This window comes from Oryzias melastigma, linkage group LG11 (assembly GCF_002922805.2).
Source record: "Oryzias melastigma strain HK-1 linkage group LG11, ASM292280v2, whole genome shotgun sequence".
Lineage (NCBI taxonomy): Eukaryota > Metazoa > Chordata > Actinopteri > Beloniformes > Adrianichthyidae > Oryzias > Oryzias melastigma.
The window spans coordinates 16,075,978-16,094,811 of NC_050522.1; the positions used below are offsets into that span (position 1 = coordinate 16,075,978).

Below are 18,834 nucleotides of genomic sequence, written 5' to 3' on the forward strand. Positions count from 1 at the left end.
TTCCTGCAGAGATGATTAAGCTGCTGGCCATGACCAAGACAGCTGCTTCAGTGACTCAGTGGCCTCCTCCTCCTCCTCCTTCTCCTCATTCTCTTAGCCTTTCTCCGTGTGATTAAAGAGGGGGTCAGGAGAAGCAGTTCGAAGCAGCCAGTCAATTATCTATGCATCTGCACGTGTGCACGCTGGCCTGCGTGTTTCTTGCGGGGGTAAAACCGTGACTCTACAACTGCTTAATGCGGCCGACAGTATTACACATTGAATCAATTGCTTTGCTATTTGTGTTCCTTCCTGCAAGCCTATAATGGGCCACAGCGCCCGGCGCTGGACCTCTGCTGCTGATAAGCATCAGAGGAAATGTCTTTGTTCCAGCAGTTCATTTGGACAGAGACAGGCGGAGAAATCTCAGACAAAATAAGAGTTATTAAGCGACAGGCGTGGGCTGCCGGGTGTCTGTTGGTCTGATTATTTTCAACACGCTTTATACATACTTAAGATCTTCCAGTTAGATCTGTGACTCAAGGCTTAGTTACCCAACGAGAAGAGAGAACTGAAGACTAACAAGTAGATCTATTACTGGAAAAATGGGTGTAGCTCAGGAAGTTTAACCCTTCCTCTTTAACAACAGACATCTAATGATAACTTGGACAATTTGGAAACTGAGCACAGAAAGATTTTCACATAAAGAAAGGTTGAAATACTTTAAAATTAAATCCCCGTCCCATAAGATGAAGATTTTTAAGGAAATGTTTAAAAAAGTGTCAACATCCCCTCCTCCTTCTCCTCCTTTGCACTGCTGTTCTCACTCCGTTTTCTCAGAAAATGACACATTCAGAAAGGATTTTGTTTCACAGAGGGCTTGAAGGTGATCCAAAAACACAGTCATGTGTTTTACCTGTTTTTTTTAAAATGTGTCCTAATTTTTCTTGTATTACAAAGAAGGAAAAAAAGATTAAAAAAATATAAGTATCCTGAAAAAACATGCACTAAAAATAGATGGAATCTAGGAGTGTAAAGTTAATCAGTAAATGGAGGTTTTGACAGACTAATAGTAGGAAAGAATCTTTCCCACACGAAGCTGCAGTCGACAGTGCAACCAGTCGCCGTGTGTTTGCACTTGTGTGTGTTTGTGTGAGGCCATGTGTCAGCCAGCATTTTCATTAACTCTGAGATGTTGAACAGAAGGAGTCAATATTCTGCCATTTGGTCATTCTTGCTCGTTCATGTTTTTTTCTATCACTTTTACTCTCCACTTCTTCCTCTTTTATCTGAAGAAGACATCTATTCCTGATCTTAAGGTGTTCTTAACTCTTCCACGTTCTTTTTGTGACATCAGCGTTTTAAGCTTTTTGCTTTGCTACCTTTCCTCTGTGCAGATCATTCCTGTTCAGCAAAGAGGGAAACCCCAACAAGCGGAACGTTCACAACGAGACGTGCCTCCATGTTTTGTGCCAAGGCCCGCAGATCCTGCTGCTGCCAGAGGGAGCGCTGTCGCCGCGCCTCGCCCGGCCGCAGAGGGATGAGCAGCGCCGCGCCGACAGCCTTCAGGTACAGAGACAAAGAAAGAGGAAAACCACAACAAGGCTTTTGGGGGTTTTCCAATCTAAAGCGTGGAGGTCTTTGCTTCACAGCACAGTGTGGCTGACGCTTTGTGGACTTTTCCTCAGTTTCAGTTTTATATATTATATATTTAAGACCCACTCAAACCAAACATACAGGTGAAAAAGACCACAGAATAAATGAGTCAACTCTCGTTCAAAGGTAGATTCTCTGCAGCTCTCCAACAGGCTGTTCCAGAGATGTGCGGTACATCATGGAACGATGTTCCTCTGTGTGTTTGGTGTTCTACCTGACAATGCAAACTCATGCCACCAGTGACTTTCTTTGTTTTATCAAAGCTCCAACAAACAATCCCTTCGCCTCGTCCAAATTTGTCACTGAAAATATTACATTCGTGCAGAATTTGACAATCCGCTCCTGCTGTCCTCATCAGTCTTCATCTCTTTTACATAATTATGATTCATTTTTAAGCTAGCGGTTTTGCTGTTTTTCTTGCCACATGTTCTTTTAGATCTCAATTTGACAAAGTATGTTTTCATATCCCAGACATGAGGACTCAACTTTATAAGATTAAATTTGTCATTTTCAAGTCATACTTCCTGTCCGTCAAATGTATAACTGCACATTCATTTTTGATTTATCTCAAAAGATTTCTTTCTCAAATTTTTCCTTTTAATCGTTAAACTATAATTGTACATTTTTAAATCCTGTTTAACAAAATTAGATTGTTACGCCATTTAATAAAATCCTGGTAGAAATTCCTATTTACCTCAACGTGATTGTTAGAGTATTTCTTTCTTAAGGTCAATTCGGACATTTCAGCCTTCAGTTACTAAATGGAAAAGTGTGTTGAAACTTTTAATGATGTGTTTGTTTGTGTTGTCCCTGCTGCCAGATGATCCTGAGCTGGACCGGCGCCAGGCTGGAGGCAGGCATGTACGAGAAAGCTAATGTCAACGCCACCGACAACCACCACAGCACCTGTCTGCACTACGCTGCTGCTGCAGGCATGAAGAGCTGTGTGGAGGTGAGGCTCAGAGCTCTTAGGCTATTTGGAGTCAATTAACTCTGCAAAAAGTTTCAAGAAAGTGGAATGGATCAACTGGGTTATGGAAACTTTTTTGCTGCTTCATCTAGTGGTTTCTGTTTATTAATATTTAACAGCTTTGAAATTCGAGGGAATGTTAACTTTCATTCTTTTTATATTTTCTAATATTTTTTAAAGCCCAATACCATTGATAAATATATTTGTGGTTCCCTCATTGTTCTGTTGTATTATTCTGCTCTTTTTATTGGATGTTTCCTTGTTTTTGTCATAAGTCTGCTCCTCTCCACCTCTGTCCAGCTGCTGATCCAGAATGATGCAGACCTGTTTGTCGAGGATGAGGATAAGCTGACGCCATGCGACCATGCCGAGCGGCACCACCACACCGAGCTTGCTCTCAGCTTGGAGTCGCAGATGGTTTTCTCCTCCGCCTCGTCTCAGCAGTCAAACGGAGACGCACACGGCGAAGCCAGCCTGCTGCAGTACAAGGAGGTGAGAACACAATTACAAGATGGGAGGTTTCCCGCTGGCCAGAGATATTTTTACACCTTCAGTGTCTGCCGACTTTGAATTATTTACTCAGCTCCAAATGTCAGTAGAGCAGTGACAAATTTTGATTTTTTTTTTCTCATCCAAAATTAGATTTTTAGTTATTTTGTTCAAGATCTGACCATCTTTATTTTAATTTTTAGTTGTGCTAACCTGAGGCAGCTTTTCACTTTTCATGCACAAACGCAGTTCAAAGTGAAAAAACGTTTACACCACGCAGAAAATCAAAGTAACAAAAAGACAATAAAAAATATAAAACTGAAGCTTTTTTTTAAATTATATTTGAAATCACAGTTCCCTCTCCCAAAATAAAATTAGTTAAATACTAACATTTATATACTAACAGTATATTTTTGTAAAGTACAAAACACTTGAAGCTAACTAGGGAATTGTTCCCTGCACAGCTTAAACAGTGTAGCTCAGACGTAAAAAGCAATTTGCACTTATTCAAAAATGTAAATAATGTAACAATAAAATAACAGAAACTTGTTTTTTTGTTACATTTCTTTTAAACATGAGTGAATAAAAGAAATACTGAATAAAGCTCATGTTGGTTGACTAACCAGAACGTTACCTTACGTTATATCAGCACAAATTGAAACTCTTAAAGAATACCTGCGTCATCTTTCTAGTGTGGCAGTAATCATCAGGAGCTGCCCAGACCTCACATTGTTTCTGTGGATCTTAGCTGGACAGCGGGTTCCAGCACAGCTGCACAGCAACAGCTGCTGCCAGCTGATAGCAGCTGGATCCTTCCTCCCGCAGACAAATCACGCTAAGGCGTAATCTCTCTGTCCCACTGTCCCACATCTCAATCCTTTTCACACTGTGGGTTTTGCCACCTTAAATGTATCACAATCCAACACGTTTCTTGTCGATGTTTAGCAGATTTTCTAGATTTTCTCCATCTTGGAATCTCTCACCCTTCTTGCTCTGTGTCTCAGCCTTTCGAGGGCCTGAAGCTTCAGGATTTGCGCCGGTTGAAAGACATGCTGATTGTGGAGACGGCAGACATGCTGCAAGCCCCCCTTTTCACTGCCGAGGCGCTGCTGCGAGCTCATGGTGCGTGTTTTCATTAAAAAAAACAAAAAAAACATGGCTGCTTTCTTTCTTGCATTACAAGATAATGTCATTAGCATATTCGTTCAGCACTGTTAATGACATGCATTATTTACTCCTTTGTCAGACTGGGACAGGGAAAAGCTTCTGGAAGCTTGGATGTCAGACGCTGAGGGATGTTGCCAGCGCTCCGGCGTTGCCATGCCGACCCCACCACCCAGCGGCTACAACGCGTGGGACACTCTGCCATCTCCCCGCACTCCCCGGACCCCACGCTCGCCTCTCACGCTCACACTGACGTCCCCCACCGACAGCTGCCTCACTCCTGGAGAGGAGGGCATGGCCACGGTGAGATGTAGAGCCTGCGGTTTCCCTGCATTTCTCTCTGGTGCAGACGCTGATCCACAGCCATGAGTACAAAGTAACTCAGTTGTTTGGCAGCAGCAGGTTAATGTCTAATCTTCCTAGAATAAAGAAGGTCAAAGGTCGTCTGTCCAGCACTAATTTGTCTGGATGTTCTTTGTACTCTGCATAACCATTAGCAGAGTTGGTCCTACAAAACACGAGCTACACTTCCCAGAAATAAAATCGAATGAATAAAAAAATAATTGAAAGAGTGATGTCTGTCCTTTAAAAAGTAGGAACCAACCTGAATCTTTTACAAAAATATTGACTTTGTATCGGTATCAAAATCAAATGATTGAATCGGATCAGGGAAGAAAAATTAGTATCTAATCTTGGTCAAATGCTTTCGCTCATGCAGTGTGGAATCTGCCTCTGCTCCATCTCCGTCTTTGAGGACCCTGTGGACATGTCCTGCGGCCACGAGTTCTGCAGATCCTGCTGGGAAGGGTGAGGATCTGGGGGTTTGACGGGACTGTTGCACCTCCTCCACATCAGCTTCACCTTTTTTCCTTCTCCCATCAGGTTCCTCAACGTCAAGATTCAGGAGGGTGACGCTCACAATATTTTTTGCCCGGCGTACGAGTGCTACCAGCTGGTCCCGGTGCATGTGATCGAGAGTGTTGTTTCCAGAGAGATGGACCAGCGATATCTACAGTTTGACATCAAGGTAGAAACAAACGATTATGATATTCTTTGTCTGTGCACTATCATGGACCTCCCTCCTCTCCTTTCCCCGCCTTTTCTGTGCTGTAGGCGTTCGTGGAGAACAACCCGGCCATCCGCTGGTGTCCTGTGGCTCGATGCGAGCGGGCGGTCCGCCTATCTCGACCAGGTCCTGGTGACAGTGACCCTCACAGCTTCCCCTTGTTGCCCTCCCCAGCTGTCGACTGCGGCAAAGGTCACCTCTTCTGCTGGTAAATTACAATGCAATAAAAGCATGAAAGTGAGGACATATAAAAGTTGTGCATATTCCATGTACCTCATAAAGGCTGAACGCACGTGCCTCCTGCTCACATGCAACGCTGTAATGTTTGCACTTGCATTCTGACCCCATTTCTCATCTCCCCTCACAAGCATACCAGAACCGTTTGTGGTTATGTTTTATTGCTCCACGGTTTATTTTGTTTGTCTCTTCTTTATAACCTCCTCACACACTGTTTCTGCAGGGAGTGTCTTGGCGAGGCCCACGAACCATGTGATTGTCAGACTTGGAGGAACTGGCTCCAGAAAGTCACAGAGATGAAGCCTGAGGAGTGTAAGCGTGACCTCATTTCCTACATCGTCTCTGTGCTCTGTTGCCACAACAAGCCTGTAAAGAGCAGCCGTCAGGAACCGGGAAGTCTCTAACGTAGTTCTAAACAGCTCAATGAGTGTTTGGATTATCAACAGGCGCTTGTTGTGGCTGCTTGTTTCGGTAGCAGAGAGGACGCTAATGTTTGTTTTCAACAGTGGCAGGTGTGAGCGAGGCTTATGAGGACGCGGCTAACTGCCTGTGGCTCTTGACTAACTCTAAACCATGTGCCAACTGCAAGTCTCCCATTCAGAAGAATGAGGGCTGCAACCATATGCAGTGTGCCAAGGTACAAACACACAAACATTCTGTTTTAATGTATAAATATAGAACTGAGCCTCCCGCTTTTTATTTTTCTTCTTCCTTCAAGTGCAAATATGACTTCTGCTGGATCTGTCTGGAGGAGTGGAAGAAGCACAGCTCGTCCACCGGAGGCTACTACCGCTGCACTCGCTACGAGGTCATTCAGCAGTTAGAGGAGCAGTCCAAAGAGATGACTGTTGAGGTACGAAAGCTTCCATGAAATCCACAATCATTTCTCCAGAAAATTAAGAAAGAAATGGTCAAATGTAAACATTATTTTTCATGGAATACACTAGAGCTGAGTTAATAAAATCAATTTGTTGACCTGAATTGATCTAATACATATTGCTAAAGTCCACTAGCTTGATGCTAACGTACAATAAGATTTCCCATAGGATGGCTAATGCTAACGCTCGGTCAAAGTTAACATACATTGTTGACTAAATTATCATCTTTATAAACTCACAGGCATGAATTTTTCAAACTCTTTTAAGGAAATATTTATTTAAAGAAACAATTTGTGGTCTAAAGCATAGTATTTTGCTCATACTTTTTCTTCTTCTGGAATAAGGTGTAATGCTATAGTGTGATCCCCACCTAGTGGCCAAACTGAAACGCCCTCCAGGAGAAGCAGAACAATTGTTGGAGCTTCTCCACTTGAGAATCCATGTATTTGTATTTCACTAATAAATTTTACAGTGGGTGAACTTTATCAGATTAATAGGGAAATCTTTAAAACATCTATATATATATATATATATATATATATATATTTTATGTATTTCTAAACAATTGTGTCTAAATGTGTAAATCATGTAAACTAAAAATTGAATTGAATTGAGTGGATAAAAAAAAATCAGAATTGAATCGATCCAGGTTTTAGTGAATCAAATCGAAACAACTCTGGAAATTATTGGCGATACTCAGCCCTAGAATACACATAAGATGTATCTGAATTCCTTCCCTACTCCCCATATAATGCACTTTATAGTATGTTTGTAAAGCTGTCCAAATCTCAAGTTCCCTCAAATTTTCCCAGAAGCCTCTGCGAAAAACCAGAGTGCATCAATTCTGACTAGATTGGTGAATAAAGACCACAATGCATTGCGTTTGAGCAATTTACATGGAAAAAAACATTTAATGTATTTTTATAAACAATCCAAGTTTGCATCATCAGAACACAGATAATTCATAATTAGGCTTTGTAAAATGTTCTGAAAACCTGTGACATAAAAAAGAAGGAAGTGAGGATGGTGTCTGAATTGATTTTGAGGTCCAGCGCACTAGATAGACCCACACTATGTTTTTTTTGTAGTAGTAGTTCGTGATTAGGGAGGGGATTCGGAGTTGGCCATTTTTATTTTAGTAAAGGCTCTTGCTCGTACTATTTTCTAATAAAGCTTTGGTTTGAATGCCTCACACCGTTTCTCCCACACTATATTTTATTTAAGAAATGTAAATAACAGCGACTTTAATCCTGTAACAGGCGGAAAAGAAGCACAAAAGCTTTCAGGAGCTGGACCGTTTTATGCACTACTACACTCGCTTCAAGAACCACGAACACAGTTATAAGGTAAAAAAAAGCTCTTATTTCACGCATTTATTTTAAAAATGCTCATGAGATGATTATTTAACCTGTTTTGTATTCTAGTTGGAGCAGAAGCTGCTAAAAACGGCTAAAGAGAAGATGGTGCAGCTCAGCAGAGCCTTCATTAGCCGTACGTTTTTTATTTTTATTTTGTAGAAACATTAATTCTTTTCTGTGGTAACACATAGCTAACTGTGTGTTCTTCACAGGTGAGGGCACGCCTCCTGACACCCGCTTCATCGAGGATGGCGTGACAGAGCTGCTAAAGACGCGGCGCGTGCTGAAGTGCTCTTATCCATATGGCTTCTTCTTGCAGCAAGGCAGCACCCAGAAAGAGATATTTGAGCTCATGCAGGTAATCCTTCAAAAGAGCAAAGCTTAACAACTTTAAGCTCCTGCGTGCATTAAATCCTTCACAGCGGAAAACCACACGTTGCTTTTGCTCGATCACCATAAGTAAAATGTCTAAACTTCCACCAAGAGAATTTATGAATCATTTTCATGTCTATAAAAGAGTTATGAACAACTTTCATTATGTCATCGCAAAATCCTGCAAGGAGAAGTAAAACAGTTATTTGTCCTTTTAAATGTATCTTTCTTTTTCTGGGGGGTTTACCTCTCTGTCTTTTCAGACTGACTTAGAAATGGTGGTGGAGGATCTGGCCCAGAAGGTCAACCGCCCGTACCTGCGGACCCCGCGCCACAAGATTATCAGCGCCGCGCGCTTGGTGCAGCAGAAGAGGCAGGAGTTTCTGGCGTCGGTGGCTCGTGGCGTCGCTCCCAACGAGTCTCCTGATCCTCCCCGCAGGAAGTGAGCACCGAAAGTTCTCCTTGTTAAAGTTTTCTGATTTGAAGTTACCTACATGGCGGTAACTTTCTTATGCGCATTTCAGTTTCCCTGGTGGGTCGTGGGATTGGGAGTACCTTGGGTTCGCCTCTCCTGAGGTAAACGGAATGTTTAGTGAAGCACTAACATTTGTTCCTGAAGCGACTCTGTAATCTGCTTGTGTTTGAGGCCTCATTAATGCATGTACAGTGGCAGCTGACGCAGTATGCTTGTGTGTCTTAAGATGGGAAGCCGCCGCTCTGTTGTGGGAGTAGGAGAGCAGAGAGACAGGCAGTCGCAGGTAATGCTCCTCAGCATGTGCCCCATTCTCTGTTCTGTCTGCGTTTGATGCTCAAGACTGACGTTGCCGCGCTTTAACCATCGTCTGCTTCACAGGGCTACGCAGACGTCCAGTATCGCCGGAGACACCGGCCGTGGCTCAGAGGAGAAATGCTGAGTCTGCACAGCCTGAGGAGCAGCAGCAACACGCCGGAGACCAGCAGAAGGAGCGACACTACAGGTTTGGGAGCAGTTTCAGACTCTGCTTCCTGTCTTGTTTGATCCTCGCCTCACGGCTCTCGTTTGCTTTGAATCGCAGAGGGCACAGAGAGGAGTGAAGGTCGCAGAAGAGCGCTGGGCTCCCTGGATGAAGACGACCCCAACATCCTCCTAGCCATACAGCTGTCGCTTCAGGAGTCCCGCAGGGAGCAGGGTCTGGAGGGTGGGGTGGGTCTGGAGGAGAGGAGGGTGGCGTCTGCGGGAGATCTAGTGGACTCGCTCCCTTCAGAAGGTCCTCCTGGAGCCAGAGGCTCGTCTTTCCCCTCTTCCCTCCTGAATCGCGCTTGCCTCCCCCCCTGCAGGACAGACGCCACCTCCCAGCCGTCCGTGTCCAGCTCCCTCCCTCTCCCGCCTCCTCCGCCATCTCTCAGCGCCGAGCTGCTGGAGCTGGGAGATAGCCTCATGAAACTGGGGAGCGTCACGCAGGAGCAGCTCGGGGCGCTGACCGCCCCCCACTCCTCTGAACCTGCTTACGGCAGCTGCAGCCATAGACCAGACCAGAATGCACTGAGTACACCGTATGTGCTGGATCACATCGCCATCACGGATCCGCGTTACGACAGCAAAGATCACAGCCACTCATACTCCTCTGCTTATTTACCCGAGGCTGCTTCCAGCGCGCTGGAGCGCTCCGGACAAAGCCGGGAACACGCGGGAACGTACGACGGCAGCCCAAAGTCGGAGCGTTCCTACCAACCCTGTCCGGAGCGCGGCAGCTCCTACACCGCGGAGCATCCCGCCACATACGCTCTGAAGCAGCTGCCCACCTCAGAACCCCAACCCTCCGTCCAGCTGTGCCTCCCCTCTCCAGAGCTTGAACCGGAGCTGCTGCTGTCCCCAGTCATCCCCCCCGGGGGGCCGTTCAGCCCCAGCGACCCCCAGAGTCTGGAGCCTTTGGACCCGGCGGCCAGCGCTCAGCTACTGGACAACATCATGGCCTGGTTCAACAACAACATCAACCCGCAGAACAACCCGCAGAGCCTGGCCCTCATCCCCTCCCCACCCACCACCGAAACCGACTCCTCCCCCGACACCCACACCGAAGCCGACAGCCAGAACCCCAGCGACGGGAGCCCCGCCCCCATCTGGCAGCCCCTGGAGGGCGAGCCGGAGGCGGCGCCACACAGCACTGTGGGTCCAGAGGACGCGAGACGGTTCCGGAGCAGGTCGGAGGACCGGGAAAACCGGATTGCGGGGGGGCGGGGATCAGACCCGGGGTGTGCGACCGACATGTCGCTGGGCGAAGCGCGCACACACCTGAGCTCCCACTCCCACTGTGGGAACAGCCCCGCCCACACTGCCTCGGCCGCTGACGGAGCCTTGGAGCCAGTGCTGCAGCTGGAGAGGAGCCGGCCGTCAGAGGAGTGGGAGGAGCAGGAACACTTAGTGTGAAGACTGAGCCGAGAGGAGAACAAGTGTGTATCATACTGTATCCAGACAGGAGGCGGAGCTCTGCAGACTTTGTCCGTAAAGATGATGTCATTTGCAGTTTCATTCTTTTCAAGTGCTTCTTGTCTGCTTCTAAAGAAAACAGACAATTTTATTCTTTAAGATGAGAAATCACATTCAGAGAAAAGCTACTGATATCACATAAAAAATGCTCCACCTTTTTTATTTCTTGTTTTATTTATTCCCTTTGCCTTTTGTGTTGGATTTGTCCGTTTGTTCAGAGTAAAGTTTCGGTGCTGAAATCCAAACTTGCCTCACATCAACATTTGAGTTCCACACCGACCCAAACAGAACCCCCTTTCAGAGCTCCAAACCAGACCCCAGCTGGAACCTGGAAGCCTGCTTTAGCGTGCTGTACAATCAGAGGGCCTAAATTCTGAGGTTTTTTGGACCTTTTTGCACACCGTGCCTGTTTAGTGGTGCCAACACAGTTCAGATCAGGCTGTTTCACCAAGCTTGAGGCGTTCTCACGAGTCAGTACCTCGACCTCGGCCGTGGAGCAGTCAGAACTTTGCTGGAGAGCACTTCTGTTTATTTCAAAAATGTTCTGGCATTGAATCCGTTCCCTCCCTCTGGATAGTTTCTGTGCAGAACTCTGTTTTAAACTCTCTAAATTTTGCGATGTTTCTATGATTTCCCTTAAATTCAATAACTTTTGCTGCTTTTTTCCACTCATCGTGAAGCTTTTACACATTCATTTTACCATAGAAAAAGCTATTTAAGGGCTGGATTTTTGGACTCGTGAAACTCTGGCAGAAGTGAAATCATTTGAGGTTAAATATTCTGAGTATGTGTATTTATTATCACTTTAAACATAAATGGTTTGATTTCTTTTTTATCTGGAAAACTAACTCCAAACCCCAGTTTGCACTAATAACCAGACTCAGAGAACATTATTAAGATCACTTATGTTCTGTAATCAGTAACCACATATTTATTGGGTTTTTTTAGTCATTTATATTCAAATTTAAGAGTTTTGCACATTCAATCTGAGCCAAAATCGCTTAGACCTGCTCCACAACCGATGACTGGTACAGTAAGCTGCAGTCAGCAGACGTGGTTTTGGCCGTCACCTGTAGTCCTTTTCTTCCTCCTTGTTGAGAGCACAGACGGTGGTATGTGTGCCTTTTTTGTTTGGGTTATATTTATTTAGGTAATGAACTTGTAAAATGTTTTAGAAACGTTTCTGTTGAAAGATGACGATGAAAAAAGAAAATATTCATTGGTTTATCGTAAAATTAACTGTTGATGTGACTTTGAAGCAACCCTGAAGCTGCTTTGAAGGACGTTTTCACGCTACAAACCACTTGACCTTTGACAAGTCCTTCAACCTTGTGAATCCTAGATTGGCGTTCCGCCTCGGTCTTCACATCTTAACGCTCACCTACGATGTTTACAGGGGACTAAAACACTGCCTTTGGGAGGAGAAACGATTTGGTGCTGAAATGAGAGTAATAATGAGTGATTTAGTTGGATTCTTTCTGCTGTAGTTAATGGGTGGTGGTTTGAGTTTGAAGCCAGATATTGACGTGTGTTGCCCAAAATTCCATTTTATGAACTGTATTTATGTGTTTTTTTTTATTATTATTACACAGCAAATAATCCCTGAATCCTAAATTGTTCAGTTATTTTCAGTCCTGCAGAGGAAATATTTGTTTGTAATTTTTTTTTTTTTTTTTTACTTTTAGTATTTTCACTCAGAAGTGGACTGATGATGGTGAATGTTCGGGTTTGATTCTTCACACTGTCTGATTTCCCTCCACAAATTTTTTTTTTTTTTTTTTTTTAATACAGAAATTTGCACTCCCTTTAGGTTTCACTTGATACATTCCCAGCTGGTCTAAAAAGAAAAAAAAAGAATAAGAAAAATTGCTGTTTGGCCAAAACTCTAAATGAAATATCAGTGCAAAGTTTACTCTCAATAAAAAGAACTGAAAGTTTGCTCCTTTGTTCTTTTTTGTCTTCATTACTAGGCTGATAGCTCCCTGCCTTTTTGTGTATTTTGTAGGGATATAAAGAATACTGATACGTGTTGAACGGCCGAAGAAAAAAGATTCCTCCTTTTAAAACATCTTCTGGCAGCAGTCTATACTATGGTTACTGATTGTTCTTCATCCCACCACCAGGGGGCGGTAATGTGACATTGTTCTCTTTGTGGGTGCACAGTAGCCGCTCTCTGACGTCATATCACCGCGACACAGACGTTTGCAGTGCATCAGCGGCCTGTGATTTCACTCGATCGCTGTAATTTTTTCTCGTCGGTGGAGGATTTTTCTCTGCTGTTCATCATGAAACTAGTCAGGTAATTTGCTAGAAGTTATTTCAATCTATCGACTGGTTTAACATGTAGTGATTAAATGAAGGCGATGCGGCCGGATGGGTTCAGATTAAAAACTGACCTGAGCGGGGAGAGGCGGGAACAAGGCTTCTGGGGTTCCATTCAAAAAAATAATCCTAAACTTTCCATTTACCAATAAAATAAATATTTAAAATGGTCTTAGCAATATTTCTAGAATATTGTGAGGCGGATTCAATTGCCTTTCATGGTTATGCTCACTATTTTCCGCATAAAATAATCTCAAAGCAAGTATTTAACAGTAATCATTGTGTATGCTCCATTTAAATACATATAATTACAATTTATTGAAAAAAATTATTAAATTTGGTTATCTGTTCTGGTTTCCTTACGGAACAAATGTTTTGTTTTTGCACATTTAGTAGCCCGCTGCGGCTAACAAGCTAACATGAGTTGTTTAGATACTTAAAATTAAAAAACATTCATATATATATTTGTGCAATTCTTTACGTCCGCGCTTATGCGTTGTACAAAAATGTGGCCAATTATTGTAATAAATATATTTCCTACAAGAATGCTGTAAGTAAGCTAATTTGATGGTAATTCAAGTTTGATCTAATATTAAATATTATTTATGCTAATGGCACCAGCCTTCTAATAAAGCAATTCTTTATATTATTTTGCAAGAAATATTTTAGGGTTCAATCAAACTAGGTAAATTTTGTAGCTAAATCTTAGTAAACTGTTTTTTTTCTATGTCAATCTGGCAAACAATAAATAAAAATATTCAGTTTTATCCAATATATAATCAAATACTATATTTTTTTATGTAATGAATGCATATCACTTTTTTCTGATGTGATTTTTTACTGTTTAGCTTTTGACAAGTCTGTTTTTTTCTGATTTTTTTTTTTGTCAAAAAAACAAAGGATGGACTTTTGATTTGTTAAGAAAAGTCAACTAATCGGTTCTTAATGTCTGATATTTTCCCATTTATAATTATTCTTAAAAGTCAGCAGGTTACCAGCATGTCTGCAAGAGTTTTATTAATTTAAAACATTATTAATGTAGTTTCTGAAAAATGTATTAATTTTGTAACTTAAGTTGAAGTTAAAAGGCTAAAATACTTCTTAAGTATTGAGTAGGCTTAAAGGTAACATTTGTTAATGTTATCAAAACAGGTTTTTGTTTATGAAATTGTATGTTTAGTAAAATATGATGTAATAAAATGATATTTAAAAGTATTATTTTAAGTTAGGTACATATAATTAAATACAAGTGTCCTGTCTACACCAACCTCAGGTTTTTGATGAAGCTCAGTCATGAGACTGTTACCATTGAACTGAAGAATGGCACCCAGGTCCACGGCACCATCACAGGTAAGAGCGGACACTTTGTTTACAGACAAATACATGAAACATTTTAGTCCTCTTCAAGAGTGGTGATAAACTTGTAATGTTTTTTTTTTATACACAGGTGTTGATGTAAGCATGAACACTCACTTAAAGGCAGTGAAAATGACGCTGAAGAACAGGGAGCCTACTCAGCTGGAGTCTCTGAGTATCCGCGGCAACAACATCCGCTACTTCATCCTGCCAGACAGTCTTCCACTGGACACTTTGCTGGTCGACATTGAACCAAAGATCAAGTCCAAGAAGAGAGAAGCAGGTCAGAGATTTGGATTTTTTTTTCTTTAACAGTATAGATGTTGATATACAGTATCAGCTGTTCATTTCTTTAACAAATGTTTTGTTTCTTAACAACAAACGTTCTTCGAAACTCGACTCGTGAGGTGATGTTTCATGAGCATGCAGAGTAAATATGTGGACTCTCTTGTTCTCAGTTGCTGGTCGGGGCCGAGGCAGAGGACGGGGGCGTGGCAGAGGAAGAGGACGAGGGCGAGGTGGACCACGGAGATGATTTCAGAGCGGCGTTTCACCGTGAACCCCAACTGTTTGTACAGCTTTTAATTGTACTGTGCGGAGGACGCAAAGTGAATTTAAGTGTGCGTTTAGGGTTGTTTTTCTTTTTATATCTTGGGTAACCATGACAGTGTTTTGGACACTGTTAACAATTTATACGATCTTGAATAAAATATCTGAGCAGAAACATCTGATTAAACTGGGTAAAAATGTGTCTTGTTGACCTCAATATATTTTTTTTTTCCTACCTTCTCATGTCTTTAGCTAAATTGGCCTAAATTTTTTTTGCTGTTTTTCTGTTCAGAAGTCTTATTCCTGAGTTGCATCAAAGAAAAATAAACTTTTTTTTCTCTTTGTAACCTCTGACTTTTTTAATGACATGCGTTTTTCAGTTTTGGTTGTTTACGTTATCTTAAACGACTGTATGGAACTGATTACATTTCAACTTAGTGTTAGTGTTCCAGATTACAAATGTAAAACCTTTATGCTAAACTAGGATCTCAATTGTAGATATTCAATGGGCTGGCTCAAACCCCACATACAGTATATATTTTCCATAAAATAAAAAATCTACTTTAATGACATAATACATACCTTTCAAACACTTAACGTTCAGGTATGTGGTTATAGAGTTCTTTGTTTTAATTAAATAACATTTTCTATTCTTTTGCCATGATAAACAGAACTTTTTAAATATATAATTACCTTCCTGATTTCACAGATAAATTTAAAATAACTTAAATTAAGTCTTTGAATACGGTTTCTCCACAAAAATAATTAATTGTTGGACATTAACACACTTATTTTGATTTATTTTTTTTGCCAAAGAGTTTTACCTCTGATATCTTCCCTCGTTTGTCACACATTTGAATTATTTTCAATAAAGTTTCACCAAAAAAGTGATTGTCCTAACAGGGTGGTACTTCCGGTATAACTCCGGAAGTGCCGGTGTCATGCCCAGCTCTGTCTCCCAAGACCAGCAGGAGTTCAGCGGGAGCGCGCACAGTTTAAGTAAAGCCATTGACTAATGATTATTATGGTAAACCCAAGTGTAAGGTGGTTCCATCTTGAACATAAAAGTTTTTGATATATTCTATGGTAGTTTATGAACATTTAAAAATATTCATTTGTCTAAAAAAAAAAAAAAAACTTGTTGAGCAAAAATATTTTTTCTTCATTTGTAAGTTAAGGGTAATAAAAGTGAAATGAACCCAGATTTATTTAAGAAGTCTATTATTTACGAATTTCTTAAAAATGTATGTTAGAGGCCAAGTGAGTACTAACAAGGTAACTTAGTGTGGTTTAAAGCTCAAATAAAGTTTTAATTACTACCACATGAGCATTTTATAATTCGTACCAAAAGAGAAAAAGAAATATGTTTTACACCAAACAAAAATCTGTACACAACATCTACAGATCCCTGGACATGACATTGACAAGAAAATGGTTCTCTCAAATTAGCATATATTTTGCATTTGTGCACATAATTTAGCAATTTTTGCTCACAAAATGCTAACTTGTCCACACAAAATTGGCATACAAACAAAATGCCAATTTGTGGTCACAAGATAGCGATGTGTGAGCACAAAACGCTCAATTGTGTTCGTATATACACACAAAATTCCCTTTGTGTGCTAACAAAATAACTAAAATTTGTACATAAATATTTTAAAAAATGCTAATTTGTCACCACAAAACAAAGGTTTGTGTGCACAAAATCTTTACTTGTGTACAGAAACTGCTAAATTGTGCCTACATATACAAAAAAATTATCATTTGTGGTCACAAAATGCTAAATTGTGCAAATAAATGCAAAAAATGCACATTTGTGGCTACAAAACGGGAACTTTTGCACACAAAATTCTAACTTGTGAGCACAAAATACAAATAAAATGCTAATTCGTGGGAACAATTTTTTTACATTATGTCCAGGGTTCGTGCAAAATAAGTGTGTTTTTCTATATTTCCTCTCTCCCTTTTTACTTGCTGTGCGCGTTCCCGCGGAGTACGTACCATTCTCAGCAGAGGCAAAGCTCGCCACAACACCCGGTAGAAACTGGTACAACTGCCCACTAGCATTTAGGCTCGAGTGTTTACTGTCATTCTTGCAGGAGGATTTTCAAATATAAAATAATAATCGTTTATTTGTAACAAAATTTGAACATGTCGGACTCATCCTCTGGCCAATTTATGTATTTTGCATTTGGAAGTAACTTGTTAAAGGAAAGGCTACATCTAGCAAATCCCTCCGCGACGTTTTTCTCTATAGGTCGTCTTAAGGTTTGTATTTTTCCCTATTATTTCTACCTATTATGCACATTGATGTCTTGTTTTTTTTATTATATATTAACAAACTATAAACACAGTAAGGTGCACCTGTTTATCCCTCTCACATCCCATAACGTAACGTAACAGGAGGTCAGTAGCCTATATAAAAAAGCCAGTCGCTCTATTTGGGTAATGATAGTTTACTATTACTCCAGTAGAAGTATATTTTAAGAAGTAGCCATGAAAAAGTAATACACTCTAAATTTGAGTAATAATAAAGTTCCTTCCTGGTGCTAAATCTCCACCTGACATGTGCCTACCACAGGACTATAGACTGAACTTTGGCCTGTCGGAGAAACACACCGGAAGTGAGTGGCACGGCGGGGCAGCCACCATTGAAGAGAGTCCCGGCGCAGAGGTGTGGGGGGTCATCTGGACTCTGAGCAACGAGCATCTGTCGAGTCTAGACAAGTGAGACTGCAGAAAAAACCCAACATCTACATTTATCAAAGAACATATTTACTTTAGAATATTAGTACTCAAAGAAAACATAAAAGAAATGTAACAATTGGTTAAACGTTTCTATTATTTAATGTGTAAAAAGGGATAATTTAAGATTCCTCCCCAGGGCTCCCTTGAAAAAGAGGTTTTAAATCTCAATGGGATCCACCCCTGGTTAAATAAAGGTTAATAATAATAATAAAAAAAAATAAGATTTTAAGGAAAAAAATAGAGCTCTTCTATATTGTTGCACTTTATTCCACCAATATGCTGACAACTTTTAAATGACGAAGACAGATGATCAATTTTCTATACTTTTTTGTTTACTGGTAAATAAAGATTGTGATGTAACAGTATAAATGCAATCAACTTCTGGAATACAATTAAAAAAAAATAAAACTAGGAACAAATAAAATATCTTGCATTTTAGCACTTTGTTTCATGCAATTTTCATTCATATTTGCATTGTTTGAATAATTCTTGAACACTTTTGTTCTAGAAATAGTAGTTATTCATCTGCCTCCTCACTGAAGTTTTTGTGGGTTTTCTCAGCCAGGAAGGCGTGAACGTTGGAATCTACTCCCCACAGGAGGTCTCCGTAGAAACGGATGAGGGCGTGATCCTGTGCAGGACCTATCAGATGAATCACTTCCATCCGTGTCCTCCTTCTCCTCAGTACAAACAGGTGAGAAACACCTGAACACTGCAGTCTAAACTATTAGTTACATTGATAAGTGAATATTTATGAATTAATAATTCTTTATTGTTTTAATAGGTGGTGTGTATGGGTGCAAAGAGGAGCGGGCTTCCCGTAGAGTACCAGAAAAAGCTGGAGGAAATTCAAACCAACAACTACAGTGGTCCATCCATCCTGGATCAAATCAAAATTGAATAACTGAAAGTTAAAAAAGAACATTTGTGCAAGAAAAGCGAATAAGGAACCTGCAAAGAAGTTTTTTTTCATCAACATATAAAAAATAAATTAAGTTATTCAATTAAATTGTTAGAAAAATTCCACATTGGTTTCCGTCTCTTTTTACTATTTATTGGAAATATAACAAACATGTCACTGTGATGTCAATGGCAGTGTGATGTCACTCCTCAGGCTGATGAAAGACCTGAAACATTGAGGTTTCTTCTCATGACTGACGACGCTCTAACAGAACCAAACATGTAAGCTGTGTGAATGGCCTGGAAATATTTATTTAAAAAAAAAA

The 18,834-nt window shown here is 41.1% G+C and overlaps 4 protein-coding genes across 4 annotated transcripts in view; 3 read left to right on the forward strand and 1 right to left on the reverse strand.

Annotated features, from left to right (window-relative positions):
* LOC112160072 (ankyrin repeat and IBR domain-containing protein 1) overlaps nucleotides 1-12,572 on the forward strand; it is a 16,725-nt gene extending 4,153 nt beyond the window's left edge. The window contains exons 3-21 of the mRNA XM_024294424.2: nucleotides 1,374-1,545; nucleotides 2,453-2,584; nucleotides 2,903-3,094; nucleotides 4,096-4,213; nucleotides 4,338-4,558; nucleotides 4,974-5,062; nucleotides 5,138-5,282; nucleotides 5,369-5,529; nucleotides 5,782-5,870; nucleotides 6,065-6,195; nucleotides 6,277-6,411; nucleotides 7,696-7,782; nucleotides 7,861-7,927; nucleotides 8,007-8,152; nucleotides 8,430-8,608; nucleotides 8,691-8,742; nucleotides 8,868-8,924; nucleotides 9,020-9,143; nucleotides 9,222-12,572. Of these exons, the coding sequence (XP_024150192.1) occupies nucleotides 1,374-1,545; nucleotides 2,453-2,584; nucleotides 2,903-3,094; nucleotides 4,096-4,213; nucleotides 4,338-4,558; nucleotides 4,974-5,062; nucleotides 5,138-5,282; nucleotides 5,369-5,529; nucleotides 5,782-5,870; nucleotides 6,065-6,195; nucleotides 6,277-6,411; nucleotides 7,696-7,782; nucleotides 7,861-7,927; nucleotides 8,007-8,152; nucleotides 8,430-8,608; nucleotides 8,691-8,742; nucleotides 8,868-8,924; nucleotides 9,020-9,143; nucleotides 9,222-10,573 (3,649 nt within the window). The 3' untranslated portion in view covers nucleotides 10,574-12,572. The remainder of the gene's footprint in view (nucleotides 1-1,373; nucleotides 1,546-2,452; nucleotides 2,585-2,902; nucleotides 3,095-4,095; nucleotides 4,214-4,337; nucleotides 4,559-4,973; nucleotides 5,063-5,137; nucleotides 5,283-5,368; nucleotides 5,530-5,781; nucleotides 5,871-6,064; nucleotides 6,196-6,276; nucleotides 6,412-7,695; nucleotides 7,783-7,860; nucleotides 7,928-8,006; nucleotides 8,153-8,429; nucleotides 8,609-8,690; nucleotides 8,743-8,867; nucleotides 8,925-9,019; nucleotides 9,144-9,221) is intronic.
* Nucleotides 1-18,834, reverse strand: part of adnp2b (ADNP homeobox 2b) — a gene marked incomplete in the record, with an annotated part of 705,870 nt that overhangs the window by 676,193 nt on the left and 10,843 nt on the right.
* Nucleotides 12,777-15,060, forward strand: snrpd1 (small nuclear ribonucleoprotein D1 polypeptide). Its single transcript, XM_024294951.2, has 4 exons — nucleotides 12,777-12,932; nucleotides 14,229-14,305; nucleotides 14,403-14,594; nucleotides 14,770-15,060. The coding sequence occupies exons 1-4, from the start codon at nucleotides 12,919-12,921 to the stop codon at nucleotides 14,844-14,846; spliced, it is 360 nt and encodes a 119-aa protein (XP_024150719.1). The 5' UTR covers nucleotides 12,777-12,918; the 3' UTR covers nucleotides 14,847-15,060.
* ggcta (gamma-glutamylcyclotransferase a) lies at nucleotides 16,856-18,829 on the forward strand. Its single transcript, XM_024294912.2, has 4 exons — nucleotides 16,856-17,128; nucleotides 17,442-17,587; nucleotides 18,170-18,302; nucleotides 18,393-18,829. Exons 1-4 carry the CDS (start codon nucleotides 17,012-17,014, stop codon nucleotides 18,510-18,512), a joined length of 516 nt encoding a protein of 171 aa, XP_024150680.1. The 5' UTR covers nucleotides 16,856-17,011; the 3' UTR covers nucleotides 18,513-18,829.

Excerpts from the sequence above, each read along its gene's own strand:
- snrpd1 (XM_024294951.2), top strand. Across the intron at positions 14,306-14,402 it reads GGTCCACGGCACCATCACAG|GTGTTGATGTAAGCATGAAC; the intron begins GTAAGAGCGGAC and ends TTTTATACACAG. Across the intron at positions 14,595-14,769 it reads GTCCAAGAAGAGAGAAGCAG|TTGCTGGTCGGGGCCGAGGC; the intron begins GTCAGAGATTTG and ends TCTTGTTCTCAG.
- ggcta (XM_024294912.2), top strand. The coding sequence starts at position 17,012 with ATGTCGGACTCATCCTCTGGCCAATTTATGTATTTTGCATTTGGAAGT. Across the intron at positions 17,588-18,169 it reads CATCTGTCGAGTCTAGACAA|CCAGGAAGGCGTGAACGTTG; the intron begins GTGAGACTGCAG and ends GGGTTTTCTCAG. Across the intron at positions 18,303-18,392 it reads CTTCTCCTCAGTACAAACAG|GTGGTGTGTATGGGTGCAAA; the intron begins GTGAGAAACACC and ends TTGTTTTAATAG.